The sequence below is a fragment of the Sus scrofa genome, chromosome 17 (genome assembly GCF_054392235.1).
Source record: "Sus scrofa isolate SSC_HxYL_T2T_F1_AM1 chromosome 17, Sscrofa_HxYL_maternal_Yorkshire_Landrace_v2.0, whole genome shotgun sequence".
Taxonomy (NCBI): domain Eukaryota; kingdom Metazoa; phylum Chordata; class Mammalia; order Artiodactyla; family Suidae; genus Sus; species Sus scrofa.
In genome coordinates, this window is record NC_139399.1 from 43410817 (window position 1) to 43427969 (window position 17153).

Sequence of the window (17153 nt, forward strand, 5' to 3'; positions counted from 1 at the left end):
TATAATTGGTTATAATGCATATAACTGTAATTCATTATAATGAACATTATTCCTATTTATTCATTATTCATTCACACAAGGTTCTTTAGACAGTGGCTAGCATGTACTGTCAACAGTTATTCATGCAACAATTTGTTTGTTTATTTTTTTAGGGCCACACACACCACATACGGAAGTTGCCAGACTCGGGGTCAAATCAGAGCTACAGCTGCCGGCCTACACCACAGCCACAGCAATGTAGCCACATCTGTGACCTACACCACAGCTCACGGCAACACAGGATCCCTGACCCACTGAGCAAGGCAAAGAATTGAACCCACATCCTCATGGATACTAGTTGGATTCATTTCTGCTGCACCACAATAGGAACTCCCCATGCAACAATTTAAATCTCCTCCCAAATCCTATGACATAGCGCTATGGCGGTGGAGAAAACTGAGAGACGGGTTAGTAACTTGCTCAAGGACACACAGCTCACCAGTGGCAGAACTGTGGCCATGGGCCGAAAGAGGTGTGTGTTTCCGCTCTACGAGGCCATGTGCATTAGGTTCCTACTGCCGGTGTAACAAATTATAAGCTCAGTGGCTTAAAACAAGATAAATTAATTATCTTATGGTTCTGCGGGTCAGAAGTCTGAAATCAGGTTCAATGGGCTCAAGGGAAGGTGTCAGCAGGACTGGTCCCTCTTGGAGGCTTCAGAAAAGAATCTGTTTCTTTGCCTGTTTCAGCTTGTGGAGCCACCAGCATCCCTTGGCCAGTGGCGCCTTTCTCACATCTCTCCAACCCCAACTTCCTATCCTACTTTGACCTTCTTACCTCCTCTTATAAAGACCCTTGTGATGACACTGGGCCTACCAGGATAATCAGATTAGAATTTTTTGTTTGTTCACTTATTTTACCTTTTTACTTTTTACCAAAGTGGTGTGGAATTTGGGCTTTTGTGATTGATTGATTGATTGATAGACAGATAGATAAAGAAATAATAATGAAAGCATTCCTGTTGTGGCTTAGCAGAAACAGACCCAACTGGTATCCCTGAGGACACAGGTTCGATCCCTGGCCTCGCTCAGTGGGTTAAGGATCCGGCGTTACCATGAGCTGTGGTGTAGGTCAAAGATGTGGCTCAGATCTGGCATTGCTGTGGCTGTGGTGTAGGCTGGCAGCTGTAGCCCTGATTTGACCCCTAGCCTGGGAACTTCCACATGCCACAGGTGTGGCCCTAAAAAGCAAAAAAAAAAAAGAAGAAGAAGAAGATAAAGAAAAGAAATAATAATGAAGATGATGCCAGCCAACTTTTACCGAGTGTTTACATCCTGAGTACAAGCATTACTTCTTTTAACCATCAAGCAATGTGACGAGGCAAGGAGCTATGACCAATCTCATTTTATAGATGAGGAAACTGAGGCACAGAGAGGTGGTATGGTCACTTGCCCAAGGTCTCACAGCTGGAAATGGAGCAGCCTGATGAGCACCCAGGCAGCCTGACTCCACAGCCCATTCCTACCTTATACTCTGCTGTGCAGGTGCCAGGACAGTGCCTGCAGTGGCCTGACAGGGGGTCAGGGGTGCTGACATGGGATGGTCAGCCTTTGAGCCAACTCCTGCGGGGTTTCTCTCCCGCCCTTCCAGGGAGCTACTCTTTGTCCGTGCGAGACTACGACCCCCAGCACAGGGACACGGTGAAGCATTACAAGATCCGGACCCTGGACAGCGGGGGCTTCTACATCTCCCCACGGAGCACTTTCAACACCCTGCAGGAGCTGGTGGCCCACTACAAGAGTGAGTCCCGCCCAGCCTGCCTCCCAGTGCCTGCCTGGCTCCCGGGAAGCCCGCTCGAGGGAGCACTGCGGCCTGGGAGGCTGCTGAGGTTTTCCTGACCCTCCCTGGATAAATAGTTGCTTTGGATTCTCCTGAAGTCTTAGGTCTGTTGAGCAGGAGGGCAGAGGTGGCATCTCACCTATCCTCTTGGGAATGTCCCCCAGGTGGGCGGAGGGAGAGGGAACTGTTTGGAATATGAGCCCAATGCCAAGGACCAAGCAGGGAGGCTTCCAAGGGGAAGCTCGTGCCTGGCTTGGAGCTGACCACTCTCGACTGACCAGGGGCTCTGTTCCAGAGGGGAGCGACGGGCTTTGCCAGAAGCTGACCGTGCCCTGCGTGTCCTCCAAGCCCCAGAAGCCTTGGGAGAAAGATGCCTGGGAGATCCCCCGGGAGTCCCTCAAGATGGAGAAGAGACTTGGAGCGGGGCAGTTTGGGGAAGTCTGGCTGGGTAAGGACCCAGGCCCAGGGCAGGGAGGGGAGAGGGAGGTCCTTGCTTCCGGGAACAGCCTGAGGCAAAGTGTGACTGCCGTCCTGGGTTGAGGGGAGATTTGAATAGCAGCCATAAAGGAGCAATTCCTCTGATAGCAAACCAAATTGTCCTGCCATGCAAACACTGATTTGCCTTTAAGGCTAGGCCTGTCCTGGGGTCAAAAACTCTCTTCTGGAAAGCAGAGGTCCCAGATGAGGAATCCATCCCCCTCCTAGGGAGCTGGGACAGTTTGGGATTGAGATAACCAGAGCATCTCTTAGGATGATGAAAATTAAGCATGCACAAGTAGGGAGTTCCCATTGTGGTTCAGTGCATTAAGAAGCCCACTAGTGTCTGTGAGGATGAAGGTTTGATCACGGCCTCACTCAGTAGGTTAAGGATCTGGCATTGTCACAAGCTGCAGCATAGGTCAAAGATGCAGCTCGGATCTGGCATTGCTGTGGCTGTGGCACGGGCTGGCAGCTGCAGCTCTGATATGACCCCTAGCCTGGGAATTTCCAATATGCCAATGAATGAGGCCCTTAAAAAAAAAAAAGAATGTGGAAGTATAGCTTGGAGATTTCCAGGTGAGTTTAGTGTTGGCAGCTGATGAATAAGCTGTTTTGAGTCCTGCCATGTGCCCAGCACCATGCTAAGAAATGGCAGAGCACCCAAAAGGCATATTCCACCCCTGCCATCCTGCCTCTAATAACCTGAGAATAGCAAAACCTGCTTTGCAGAACTGTGGGGTAGACGCAATGCCTGGCCAAGTGCCTGGTGCTCCGCATTGTGTTTATACTCCACCACGTTCCTAATGGGAACAAAGACAACTTAGAGAGATGCAAACAGTTCAGCCAGGAAAAAAAATGCATTTAAAAATCTATGTATTTGAACTATATTTATCGAGAGCCTACTATGTTCCAGGCACTAAATAAGAGAATGTGGCAGAGAAAGTATGGTGAGGAAGGTAAGACAGATTGGACTGATGATGCAGGAAAACAAAAAAATACTACATAAGGGCTTAGACTCTTACTACAGGAAGACCTCAAATCTGGGTTAGAGCTTCCTGGCAGCCAAAGCAAAAATGGAAACATAAACAACAATGAGATTTACAAGATCGACAAGATGAAGCAGGGGAAGGGTGGGGGTGAGGTGAGGGAAAAACATGTGCAAAGTCCCTGTGGGGGGAGGGGGAGCTGGATGCTTGAGGGACTGAATGGCATGCAGGCTGACTGGTGCACAAAAGGCAAGGGGGACTTGGTGGATGATGAGGCAAGGTGGGCAAGGCCAGATTACGCAGGGCCTTGTGGACCCTGATAAAGCTGGTATTTAATTGGATGACAGTGTTAATATTAAGTAAAACATTTTAAGCAAAGATGGGGTGTGTGTATAAGTGTTGACAAAACAAAGGTGAGTGTGTGTATGAGCAAGTGACCTAATCCGAGTGATGTTTTAAGGTTCTTCTTTCATCCCTGCAAGAGCCTTTTGAAGGCTGTGCTGATTTCCACTTTACAGATGAGGAAACCACAGCTCAGAGAGGTTAAGTAACTTGCCCAAGGGCACAGAGCTAGGAAGTGGTGGTCCACCCTTCCAGATCACATCTGTCTGAGGCCAAAGCCCGTGCCTCCCCTTCCCTCTCTAAGGACTGAGAAGGGCAGGGAAGGCTTTCTGGAGGAGGCCGGTCTATAGCCGGGTTTTCGGGATAGTGGGAAAAGAGCATGGGTCCTGACCGCCTTCCCTGCGCCCCGTCCCGCTCCAGCCACCTACAACAAGCACACCAAGGTGGCCGTGAAGACCATGAAGCCCGGGAGCATGTCTGTGGAGGCCTTCCTGGCAGAAGCCAACCTGATGAAAACTCTGCAGCACGACAAGCTGGTGAAGCTGCACGCGGTGGTCACCACGGAAGAGCCCATCTACATCATCACGGAGTTCATGGCCAAAGGTGCTGCATGCTGGGGGCTGAGGGGTGTGGGCTGTGGCTCTTACTGGTCACTGGCAGACTCCAAGGAGACTCTGACATGGCCTTTGCCTTCAAGATGCCCCCAGTCTGGCCAGGAGCCCTTCTGACAAGTACTCATTGAGCACACACACATGCAACCGCCCAGCCCCCTCCTGGTTAAGGGGATGAAAGCATGTTGGGGGGATGCCAGGGGAAGGGGAGCCCATGGGCCACAGGGAGGGGGTAGCACCAGAACCCCCATGGGTGATAGGAGAAGCAGCTTCTATGGGTTTACTGTGAGCCCTAGAGGCGGGCGTGACTCCTTCAGCTCCACCCACCATCAGCCACCTTCCTTGGATGGACCAGTGCTCCAGAAAAGAGAGTCAGCAACGTGTCCCTTAAGAGTTGGCAAAGCATCCATGCCAGGCTGCCCCCATCCACCTACACACGATCCGAGAAGCCCCTACCCATTTTTCAATATACAGAAACATCTCACACAATCTCCATTTTTTTTCATAGCCACACCCACAGAATATAGAAGTTCCCAGGGCCAGGGATTGAATCTGAGCCACAGCTGTGACCTATGCCACAGCTGCGGCAATGCTGGGATTGAACCTGTGCCTCTATAGTGACCTGAGCTGCTGCAGTTGGATTCTTAACTCACTGTACCACAGCAGGAACTCCTCACATGATCTCCATTTGGAGTGATTTGAAATCTCTAAGTTTTTATCATTTATTTGCCAGCCTTATAAAACCATGGCCCCCAGTCATCCAGGCTCAGAAAGGTATCTGGGACAAAGAACCAGTCTAGCAATCACAAAGTCATTTTTTAAATGCTGAAATTCTATTTCTCAAACACTAGGAGTGGTAAAAAAATATTTTCACTTAAATCTATCACTGTGAATAATCTTAACCACACACTAAAGTCATGAGACTAGTAAATGTTGCTTCCCTCTCCCCCACACAGGCAGCCTGCTTGACTTCCTGAAAAGTGAAGAAGGCAGCAAGCAGCCTTTGCAAAAACTCATCGACTTCTCGGCCCAGGTGAGAATCTAATGGGGAAGATGGAGGAGGAGGACAGGAATCCAACTATTTATTCAACAAGTATAGTATTGATCACATACTATAATAATGACAACAAGAGCTAACATTTATTGAGTTCTCAGGATAAAAGTATCCTGTTTAGGAGTTCTTACCATGGTTCAGTGGGTTAAGAATCCAGTTGCAGTGGCTCGGGTCGCTGCAGAGACACAAGTTCAATCCCCGGCCCGGCACAGTGGGTTAAAGTATCCAGTGGTACCCCAGCTGCTGGCATAGGTGTGGCTCAGATTCAGTCCCTGGCCTGGGAACTTCCACGTGCTGTGAGTGTGGCCATGAAAAAAAAAGAAAACAAAGTATCCTTTCTCTATGTGGCTTCTATGTACTAATTCACGTGTCTTCACATCAACCTTCTAGGGTGAGATTTTTGTTATCCATCCATTTGTAAGCAACCTCTTCAAAGCTCAGTAGCTTGAAACAGCAACTTATTATTTCCCATGATTCTGTGGGGTTGACTGGGGTTGGCTGAGTGGTTTTTTGGCTCCACATGGTGAAATGGAGGTCTCTCTTGTGGATGCAGTCTGCTGAGAGCTTGCCTGGGGCTACAATGTCCAAGGGGGTGGCTCATCTTCTGGGTCTCTCTCCAACGGCCCCACATCCCTCAATAGTGCAACCAGAGCTCCTCTACTTCATGGTGGCGAGGGTCCAACAGGGAGTCTTGCAAGGGACCTCGCCATAATGAGCAAGCGCCTATGAAGCCTCCGCTTGCATCGTGCTTGCTAATATCCCCTTGGCCAAAGCAAGTCTCATGGCCCAGACCAGAGTCAGCATAGGAGGGACTGCACAAGGGCATGAAGCCCAGAGGCATGGTTCACTGGGAGCACTGATGTAACAGTCTGGCCACAGGTAGGTAACTGTCATCCCATTTTACAGAATAGGAGATTGAGGCATAGAGAGAAAGTGAAGTACAGATGAGGAAACTGAGGCCCAGCGCAATGAATTTAGCTTGCCTAAATGACTGTGTTACTTTGGGGAGTTCCCACTGTGGCTCAGCAGGTTATGAACCAAACTAGGATCCATGAGGACGCAGGTTTGATCCCTGGCCCCACTCAGTGGGTTAAGGGTCCGGTGTTGCCATGAGCTGTGGTGTCGGTCGCAGATGTGGCTTGAATCCCATGTTGCTGTGGCTGTGGCGTAGGCAGGCAGCTGCAGCTTCCATTCAACCTCTAGCCTGGGAACCTCCATATCCCACAGGTGCAACCCTAAAAAGCAAAAAATATACATATAAATAAATAAATAAATTACTGTGTTACTTTGGGGGTACAGCAGTGAACAAAATGGAAAGTATCGCTGTTCTCTTAGGGTTGACAGTTATTAAACAACTGAGTCTCTTAGAGAGCCATGACCAAAGTGGTCCATGCTCACTGTCAAAAGAATGCTGTACCCAGCAAAATTAATAATGTATACAGATCACAGAAACGCTTCTTAAAACCCCATTTTCTTTCTCATCTTCCCGTCGCTCTCTGCAGCTCTTCTCACCCCCAGCCTGAGTGCTTCTCACTTCTCTCCTCTCTGACTCTTTGTGATCTGTGGGAAAACAGGGGAAGAAAGGGTGCTATGGCAGTACACGGCTGGAGTCGTCAGCCTGGTTCAGGAGAAATCCATGAAAGCTTCCCAGAGGAAGCCGTCTCGAGGCTGAGCCCTAAAGGATGAGTACAAGTTAGGCAGCTGAAAAGGAGAGGGAAGAGTAGTCTGGGCAGAAGAAACAGCCTGTATCAAAGCCCAAAGGGCAAACTAAGAACTCGGCCTGGTCAGTTGGGGCCTGGACTTGGCAAAAATGAAGAGGGCATGTCTTGCAGCCTGGAAGATGCTAAGGGGGATGGGCGCCTGGGCCTAGGGTTGGGCAGTCTGGAGATGACTAAGGCAGAGCTCATTTGGGTATGCAAATCCTGGGGAGGGACGGGGCAGGGGTATAATAAAAAGGCTTTACCTTCAAGCCTAGAATGCCAGGGGCATATGGAAATCAAGGCCTGGCATCTTCCTGTCACTGGGCCCTCTGGGGGAACAATAGTCTGGCCTGTTGCTAAACTATGATTGTCTAACTGGCAGAAACCTTGCTGGGTGTAAGGTCACTGGCTGGGGCAAGGGCCACTCTCCACATTACATAGACAGGAAAAGAGAAACCACAGGAGGGCAAGAGGTTCCAGGCCCTTGTGCATCCAGGAGCAAAGGTAGACTCAGAGCCCGGGGGCAGGAAGGAAGACCTGGGGGCCTGGTCTTCACCTCCAGTCCCAGAGAGGCTGTACAGCCTCAGATCCACAACGGGTCTCAGCCCCTTTATTTGTCAAATCAGGGAACTGGACATCTCCATGGGTCTCTAGTTTGCAAGCTTTTTTTCCTTTTTTTTTTTTAAACCATAACTTTATTGGTCAAATGAGTCATATAGAGCAGCCAAAAACTTAAAATAGGTCAAAACAGAGCTGCTCTGGTTGAAGGAGGTGGCCTTTTTTTTTTGTCCCCCAATCCTCAAAGTGACTTTGAGGTTATCAGCTGGATTCAGTGTGAAGAGCCCTGAGCTGGAATATCTCTACAGGCCCTTCCAGCTGATTCTGTGCTTCTCCCCTAATGCTCTCAGAAGCAAATCCACATCCCAATGCCTGACATCATGGCAGCCCACTTGGTGGTCATGAAATCCTACCACCTCATCGGCCGCCAGTGCTTAGACCAGCCCTGAACCCAATAAACCTATCTGCTGTTCATGTAGTTGACAAACCCTTGAGAAGCAACACTCGACGTACAGGGGCTTAGGAATCACATAGAGTTTTGCTACTGACCCCAGCTCTGCCTGGGTAGCTTTGAGCAAACTGCTTAACCTCTCTGAGCACCACTTCCCGCAATCATTTTGGCCACTGACGTGAATACTTATGTATCAGACTCTGTTCTACGCCCCTGATGTAAACTTAAGAGTACTAATCCTCACGTGACCCCATGGAAGAAGGTTCTGTTGTCCCCATTTTACAGAGAAGAAAAGTGAGGCACAGAGGGGTGAAGTAGCTTGCTCGAGACCACAGGGATGTGGGCTCAAATTGAGCTGGTCCAACCCAGAGTCACCTAGGCCTTATGGTCTGCTGTCTCCTGAGTGGGGTTAGTCCCACCCGTCCCACGGAGCTCATGGGCTCATGCGTGTCTGCCCCTGGGTACTGAAAAAATGGTACCCAGCATTAGTGCCTGCTCTGTGCCAAAAATTCAGGTAGAGTAATGGAGAAGCACACAGACCCTGAGCAGGGCTGTCAGATTTCCAGTCCTTGGGCCAGCGAGTTATTTTTCTGGGGTTCAGTTTTTTTGTGCTGGCATCAGTAGGACATCCCCCAAAACGGAGAACAAATCCTATTTAAGTATCATCTTAGGAGTAATGAAAAAGCTACAACGTCTGCCATTTATGCGATAGACATTGTTCTTCTAACTGTTCTTCTAAGAACTCCTTGTAAATTTTCCCCGCCCTCTAGGCCAAGACTCCATCCCATCCCACCCAAATCAGAATCAGAAAGTCACTGTTTTGTTGGAAAAGCTGGAGCCTCAGACCTCAGTGCCAGTGGCCACAGGTGCCCCCTGCTGGCCACTTTCCACAAGTGCACCATCCACTCGCCTCAACCCTTGAAGAGGCTGGTGCCTTGGTTTTGTCTGGCTGGTCACCCCACCTCCCCAGATAATCTCACCAGATTGTATACAGCTGCAGTTCTCCAGAGCTCTGGAGTTTGGGGTAATTAGAGGCAGCATGGGGCACTGGGAGTGGAAACCCACAGACTGGTTTGAGTCAGAATTTCCCTGGTGGTAAAAAAAAAAAAAAAAAAAAAGAATTTCCCTGGCAGTGTGATCTGAAAAAGGCATCCCCCCTCTGTACAAGAGAGATAGTGATAATGCCTGGCTCGAGCTCAAGGACATGGAAGGCCAGTTTATGAACTATAAATGCTTTTTTCCAAGTTTCCGAAGGTTAATCATAAACCTCTTTATGAGAGTTAAGGCACAAACCCTTAGAAGTGAAAAACATCTCTAAGGAAAAATCCCCCATCTTTGTGTCAGGTTTCCCGGGACCCACTGTGAATAAGAATCCTCCACACAGTCTATTAGTCACTCAGCAGCCATGATGACATTAAAATACACATCAACCATGGCACTCTCCTGCTCTAAGCCTCCTATCTTCCCTTCAGGCTCAGAATGCAAACTAACTTCTTTTCTAGTACAAACTACAGCAGCACCCTCTCCAGCTCAACTCCCCCCACTTTCCCTGTGGCATCTTCTGCTCAGCCGCCCATCCCATGAATCCCCAAGCTCATTCCTAGACTCTGGGCCTTTGCACATGACACTGTCTCTGCCAGGAATGCTCTTAATTTGCCACATTTATTATCATCACTCAGATCTTTGCCCAAAATTCACCTCCACAAAACAGCCTTCCCTGACCACCCAATCCAAAACAGCCCTCTACACTTCCTGTCCTGGTACTGGCTTTATCCTTTCTTTATGGTACTTATTACCACCTGCAGGGACTTTGCCTGGCTCCCCACCTGTACAAGTAATGCCTCGTACCCACGAGACACTCAGAAGGTATTTACTGAGCGACTAAATGAATTTTCCTTATCCCACCTTGAGGATGAGGGAGGCACAAGAGATATTGCAGACATATAGCACAGAGAACTCCACCCAGTATTCTGTGATAATCTCTGTGGGAAAAGAATCTGAGAGAGAATGGATATGTGTTTATGACTGGGTCACTTTGGTTTTTGTTTTTTTTTAAGAGCTGTACCTGCAGCATATGGAAGTTCCCAGGCTAGGGGTCAAATTGGAGCAGCAGCTGCCAGCCTACACCACAGCCACAGCAATGAAGGATCTGAGCCACGTCTGCAACCTACACCACAGCTCACGGCAACGCCAGACCCTTAACCCAATGAGCAAGGCCAGGGATCGAACCCATATCCTCATGGTCACTAGTCGGGTTCATTACTGCTGAGCCACAATGGGAACTCCTGAGTCACTTTGTATAATTCTGTACAATTTCTGTACAGCAGAAATTGTCACAACCTTGTAAATTAACTATACTTCACTAAAACTTAAAAAAAAAAAAACCCACCCAATACCCACTCCCTCAAAAAAAAAAAAAAGAGAGAGATGCAACAGAATATGATGTGAGCCTAGGTTGTTTCCGGAAAGGGAGATAGGGATGAAAGCCCGTGTGTGTGTGTGTGTGTGTGTGTGTGTGTGTGTGTGTGTGTGTGTGTGCGCGCACGCATACAGTTCCTAGAAAAATAATGTTTTTTGGAGTTCCCATCATGGCGCAGTGGTTAACAAATCCAACTAGGAACCATGAGGTTGCGGGTTCGATCCCTGGCCTTGCTCAGTGGGTTAAGGATCCGGCGGTGCGGTGAGCTGTGGTGTAGGTCACAGATACAGCTTGGATCCCGTGTTGCTGTGGCTCTGGCGTAGGCTGGTGGCTATAGCTCCGATTAGACCCCTAGCCTGGGAACCTCCATATGCCACGGGAGCGGCCCTAGAAAAGACCAAAAATAAATAAATAAGTAAATAAAATTAAAAAATAATGCTTTTTCCTCCTCCAAGTGTTCTCTTGAAGTCTTGGAACTCTAGAGAAAAGCCCCAAACTGACCCAGGCCCTGAAGATCCCCTCCACCTGGCTAGGTAGACAGAGAAATGTCCATCTGAGCCCGGGACCCTCCCACAAAAAAGGGGGGTGGGAGCTGGTGCATGTACTTTCCAGCCGTCTCACACTGGGACACTCTTCTGCTTTTGGGTGGGACCCCCACCGTGGGTTGGGCCAGATCTGAGCATAAGGGTGTCTCTGTTTTGGGTGAAGATTGCAGAAGGCATGGCCTTCATCGAGCAGAGGAACTACATCCACCGTGACCTCCGAGCCGCCAACATCTTGGTGTCTGGGTCCCTGGTGTGCAAGATTGCTGACTTCGGCCTGGCCCGGGTCATCGAGGACAATGAATACACAGCTCGGGAAGGTAGGGGATGCTGCTGAGGGCCCTGCGGGGCCCTCTTGGGTGGGTTGTGAGTTAAGACCTGTGAAAGTGATGGGTAAGACGCGAAGGTCTGTCCCATTATCCTCCGTGTGTTACAGGTTGGGCAGACTCCTTCCAGACATAGTGTCTTGGCTACAGAGTCTCCCCCAGTGACCCTGGTCAGTTTTAGATTGAGTTAGTCAAATCGCATCAAAAGTAAGGGTAAGAGCAAGTTTATGTGTAACAGACAAAGTGGGAAGAATCTAAATGTCCCTAAGTAGTAGAATGGATATTTAAATTGTGGTTCAGTGGGTTAAGAACCTGACTAATATCCATGAGGATGCAGGTTTGATCCCTGGCTTGGCTCAGCGGGTTAAGGATCTGGCATTGCTGCAAGCTGTGGTGCAGTTAGCAGACGCAGCTCAGATCCCGAGTTGCTGCAGCTGTGGGGGAGGCTGGTAGCTGCAGCACAGATTTGACCCCTACCCTGGGAACTTCCATATGCTGCAGGTGCAGCCCTAAAAAAGAGAAAAAAAAATTGTGGTACACACAATATAATATTATGTAGAAATGAGAAGTTACAAACGAGTGCCACCTGCTAAAAATGGGTGACTCTCACAGGCCTGATATTGAAATAAATCAGACCAAAAAAGCAGGTGCGGGATGGTTCCATTTATAGAAAATTCAGAAACTGGCAAACTTGTACGTGAAGGTTCACAGCAGCATTATTGTTAACAGCCAAAAAGGGGAAGCAACCCTAACATCCAGATACACAGAATGTGATACAGCCATACAACAGTGTGCTATTTGGCCATAAAAGGAAGGACGTATTAATATATCCTAAACATGGATAAACTTTGAAAACATCACGTTATGTGAAAGAAGCCAGACATAAGGACCACATATTGTATGACTCCATTTTATCTGAAATGCCCAGAACAAGCGAATCTATAAACAGAAAGTAGATGAACTCCACCCTAGGCTGGAGTGGGGAGCTGGAAAGAAATGGGGAGTGACTGCTCTGGTTTTGGGAAAGGATGATGAAAATACTTAAAAATTCACAATTTTGTGGAGTTCCCATCGTGGCACAGGGGAAATGAATCTGACTAGGAACCATGAGGTTGTGGGTTCAATCCCTGGCCTCGCTCAGTGGGTTAAGGATACGGCATTGCCATGAGCTGTGGTGTAGGTGGCAGACACAGCTCGGATCCCGTGTTGCTGTGGCTGTGGCTGTGGCCGGCAGCTGTGCCTCGGATTGGACCCCTAACCTGGGAACCTCCATATGCCGTGGGTTCGGCCCTAAAAAGCAAAAAAAAAAAAAAAAAAAAAAAAAAATATATATATATATATATATATTCACAATTTTGTGAATATACTAAAAGCCACCAAATTATACAGTTTAAGTGTTTAAGTGGTGAATTACACAGTCTGTGAATGTATCTCAATTAAACCTAAAAAAAAAAAAAAAAACCAGCCAAAACTCACTTATGGTGATAGATGTCAGATGTCAGGGAGCAGAAGGGAACCTTCTGAGATGCTGAAAGTATTCTGTATCTTGATCTGAGTGGCGATTCTGAGGGGATATACATATAGAACATGTATCAAGTTGTGTATGAAAGATTTGTACACTTTATATTTCATGTTTGTTACAATGCAATAAAAATCTAAGCTAAGAGTAACCGCTAAAAGAATAAGAATAGAAAGTATAATTGCTAAACCAGGAGAATACAAGCATGAATAAAAAAAACTCTCTCAAGCCCAAGGAAGGAAGGGATAGGGGAAAAAAAAAAACCTCACAGAGGATTTTCAAAACTTGACTAGGTACTCAATCATAAAGCGGTCAAAACAGACTCCAAATTTGAACACGTACCCTACACCCCACATTCACCAACCTCAGTGGAATTATGATAGAAATCACTCACAAAGGTTAACTGAACCCGTCCCGGGCCAGATGGAAGGAGGGGAGGGCTAGAGCAGTGGACACCCTGGGAATGGGGAAAACCTCAGACGCCAAAGACCGAATCTTCCCTTCCCCCACTGCCAGGGGTTAGGAGGCAGAGGCATCAGTTCTGCTGTCCCCAAATCTCCTGTGACCTCTTAGGACCCCACTTTTTAGGAGTTGCAGTTCACCAGGACATCAGCTGAATCAATGAGGTGGCCTCAGAGAGTGAGTTCTCGTCACATTCCAGGCACCTCTGCCCACCTGCCCATTTTAGCCATCTGTCCTCAGCATGGATGCTCCTTGCTTCCATGGAGGCCAGATTGACGGAAGTCGCAGCTCTGCAGGAGGCAGATGTTGGCAGCTGTACCTGCTGTCCTTGTCCCTCGCCCTTAGAGACCTAGCCCTGACTGCTCCCCAGCCTCCCCCTGACTCTGCTCTGTCCAAACCATAGGGGCCAAGTTCCCCATCAAATGGACAGCTCCTGAAGCCATCAACTTCGGCTCATTTACCATCAAGTCAGACGTCTGGTCCTTTGGTATCCTGCTGACGGAGATCGTTACCTACGGCCGGATCCCTTACCCAGGTAGGAGAGGGGCCATCGGCTTGGGGCTGCTTCCAGGGCCCAGCCTGGCTCCCTGCTCTTGTCCGTGTGTCCACTCGGACTGAGTTCTTGACCCTAACCATCAACCTCCCCTTGCCTGTCCCATCTCAGTTAAAGGCACATGATCCATCCAATTTCTCAATCCTGAAACCTGCGAGCTTCTTTGGCCCTTTCTCTGCTCTCAAACCTTTCAACATCCAAGAAGTCACAGGGTTCTGGCCATTTGACTCCAAAACATACCCCACATCTGCCTACTTCTAACCTTGCTTCCACTCACACCCAGGTCAATATCCTGTCTTACCTCGCTGGTGCAGTGGAGTGATCAGCCTCCTCTCTCTCCAACAGGCTGTTTTCCACCTGTGCCAGAATTTGTGCCAGATCTTATCCCTTCTCCACCTCTTTAATGGTCTCCCAGCATAATTAGGACAAAATCCCAAAATCCTAATTGTGGCCTTCAGGTCCTGTATGGTCCAGCCCCTGACTACTTCTCCAGCTTCATTTCATGCTGTACCCCACCGCCCAGTCATCTAAATACTATACATGTCCTGGTGCTTCTCATTTGCAATACCCGGTCTGTTTCATTCACAGCATTCATCACCATTGATGACTATATATTTGTTTGATATTTTCCCCACCAGACTGAGCTCTGTGAGGCCAGAAATCATGTCTGTGTTCCTCCCTGGGGCATCTGCACTGCCTACCTCTGTGCTTGGCATGTAGTGGGTGCTTCACTCTTTGACAAATTTATCCCGATGCCTATGGGCAAAACCCTACACTGAGTAGATCAGGGGGATTACAAAGACGTGCACGAAGATTGCCTGGGATTCAATAATAATGTTCTCTGTTCCTTGTTGGTTGGGATATCTCTCCTAGGGTGTCTGCAGCCAGAACACTAGGGAGAGGAGGCAAGGTGGATTTAAGAGTCCCTGAATTTTTAAATAAATAGTCCTGAGTCTTAGTCCTGTCCCCATCAACTATTACACTTTGAGAAATCCACTTGACTTGTACCCTAGTCCTTCATCTGTGAAAAATAGAGGTAATGGTGTCTACCTTGCAGAGGTAGTTGTGAAGATTAGAAATAAAAGGTGTAGGAGTTCCCACTGTGGCTCAGTGGGTTAAGAACTTGACATAGTGTCCACGAGGATGTGGGTTCAATCCCTGGCCTCACTCAGTACTTTCAGGATCCAGTGTTGCCACAAGCTGCAGCGTATGTTGCAGATATGGCTCAGATCTGGCATTGCTGTGGCCGTGGTGTATGGACATAGAACCTGGACATACGAATACATCTGGAGTTCAAGACTGGCAATATAAAATGGGGAATCATAGATGTTTATATGGTTGTTCTTGAGGATTACATAAACTTTAACTGAACGAGGAAATGTTCCCACTCATAGGGTGACACTGAGCCCACTGCCTGACTGTTCTGTGTTGAGGGTACACCAATAAAGTTCAGGCAATGGGTCATGGAACCCTGTATCCATTAGGAGGCATTAGGCTGCAAGTAACAAATTAACAGACTGAGTGGTGGGAACAATAGGTAAGTTGTTATTCCCCATTGTAAGGAGTGTGGCCTGGTGACTGGTTGGTTCAGCTGTTCAGTGGCTCTCAGGACTCTGGACTGGTTCCTCTTTGATTGTTGTCCCCATGTGGTCAGATGGCTGCCACAGCTCCAAACATCACCTTGTGTCACAGTGTCCAAAGGCAAGAGGAAGGGTGTATACTCCAAAGCCTCTTTTCCCATAAGGGAGAAACACCTTTCCTAAAAGTCTCTTGGGAGTCTCCCCCTCAGCTCCATTAGCCAAATCTGGGCACCATGCCCCTGCCTCACTGCAGGGGAAGCTGGGGTAGGGATGCCTGGCTTTCAGGATGGGAGGGCCTCAGCTCCCATTGGGAGGTGGGGAGTGATAGCTGTTAGGGAGGCAGCAGAGTCTACCACCCCGGCCCCAAGCCCTCCCTTTTTAATTCCGTGGCTTCTTCTAGGGATGTCAAACCCTGAGGTGATCCGGGCACTGGAGCACGGGTACCGGATGCCCCGACCAGAGCACTGCCCAGAGGAGCTCTACAACATCATGACTCGCTGCTGGAAGAACCACCCCGAGGAGCGGCCCACCTTCGAATATATCCAGAGCGTGCTGGATGACTTCTACACGGCCACCGAGAGCCAGTACCAACAGCAGCCTTGACTGGGGCGACCAGGGCAGGGCCAGGTGCCAAGGGCACCACCTGCTCAGTGCCCACTCACCCATCCCACTCTCAGACACCCACCCTCAGCTGTCAAGAGGGTAGGCTGGACTGGACAATCTCTTTTTGACTCTAGCGATTCACAATCTGCCATTTTTAAGACACCTCCAGTTGATATTTCTATTGCCTGGGACAGCGGGATTCTGGTTATAGCTGTGGTTTAGATGGGAAACTTTAACAATAATGAAATAAATATTTAAATCAAAGATATGAATGCTAAAGGTTTTACTAACAGTTGTCCTGCCAGTTCCTGAATATTTATTTATTTATTTTTTTGGTTTTTGCTGGATGACAAGTCAAGGGGGGGAAGGAACTTGCAAAGAGAAGTGGGATTAAAGGCTCAATGTCTTCTAACGCCCCAAGATGCTTTGCTGACTGTATTAGTTTCCTATGGCTTCTGCAACAAATTACCACAAGCTTGGTAGCTTAAAACAGCAACAAATTTATTATCTTATAGTCCCAAAGGTCAGAGTCTGTGAGTGGTTAGCAGGGCTGTTTGCTTTCTGGAGGTTCTAGGAGAGAATGGCTACCTTGCCTTTTTCAGCTTCTAGAAGATGCCCACATTCCTGACTTGCGGTTCCCTTCAGCTCATCACTCCAAATTCTGCGTCTTTCATCATATCTCCTTCTCTGACTTGGAGGGTCCTGCCTCCCTCTGTTACTCATAAGAACCCCTGTAATTACACTGGACCCGCCTGGATAATCCAGACTAATTTTTCCATCTTAAGATCCTTAACCACCTCTGTAAAGTCCAATTTGCTATGTAAGGTCACATTTTGAGAAGTTCCCGGAATTAGGACGTGGACATCTTGGGGGGGGGTGGGGAGGAGGGTGGATCAGATGCGTTATTTCCCTGTCACACTGGATGGGTTTTTTGTCTCCAAGGAGCTGGGTCTGCCAGGATGACAGAAATGATTTTTCATGATCTAAGATGCTGGCCCTCCTGCCAAGCCCCATTGCTACAAAGTTGGTTGGTCTGGATCTCCCCCAGGGCTGAGGTAGCCCCTGCATTTCCTATGGCCAAGCAGCCATCACAGTTTTTGAGATGGCATCCATCATTGCAGGAGTCCTGAGAGCTGCAGATGTGGCTGC

At 48.5% G+C, this 17153-nt stretch overlaps 1 protein-coding gene and 2 long non-coding RNA genes across 3 annotated transcripts in view; 1 reads left to right on the forward strand and 2 right to left on the reverse strand.

Moving 5' to 3' along the window:
* The window catches only part of HCK (HCK proto-oncogene, Src family tyrosine kinase), a 42018-nt gene extending 25724 nt beyond the window's left edge, over positions 1-16294 (forward strand). Inside the window, exons 7-13 of the mRNA NM_001435701.1 lie at positions 1630-1779; positions 2114-2266; positions 4047-4229; positions 5194-5270; positions 11128-11281; positions 13672-13803; positions 15802-16294. Of these exons, the coding sequence (NP_001422630.1) occupies positions 1630-1779; positions 2114-2266; positions 4047-4229; positions 5194-5270; positions 11128-11281; positions 13672-13803; positions 15802-16004 (1052 nt within the window). The 3' untranslated portion in view covers positions 16005-16294. The remainder of the gene's footprint in view (positions 1-1629; positions 1780-2113; positions 2267-4046; positions 4230-5193; positions 5271-11127; positions 11282-13671; positions 13804-15801) is intronic.
* The window catches only part of LOC146395254 (uncharacterized), a 48146-nt gene that overhangs the window by 18183 nt on the left and 12810 nt on the right, over positions 1-17153 (reverse strand). The gene's annotated exons all lie outside the window — the stretch shown is intronic.
* Positions 5311-12852, reverse strand: LOC146395255 (uncharacterized). Its single transcript, XR_014832148.1, has 2 exons — positions 12764-12852; positions 5311-6851 (listed from the first exon to the last, which is right to left on the reverse strand). It is a non-coding gene; the product is annotated as an uncharacterized LOC146395255 (long non-coding RNA).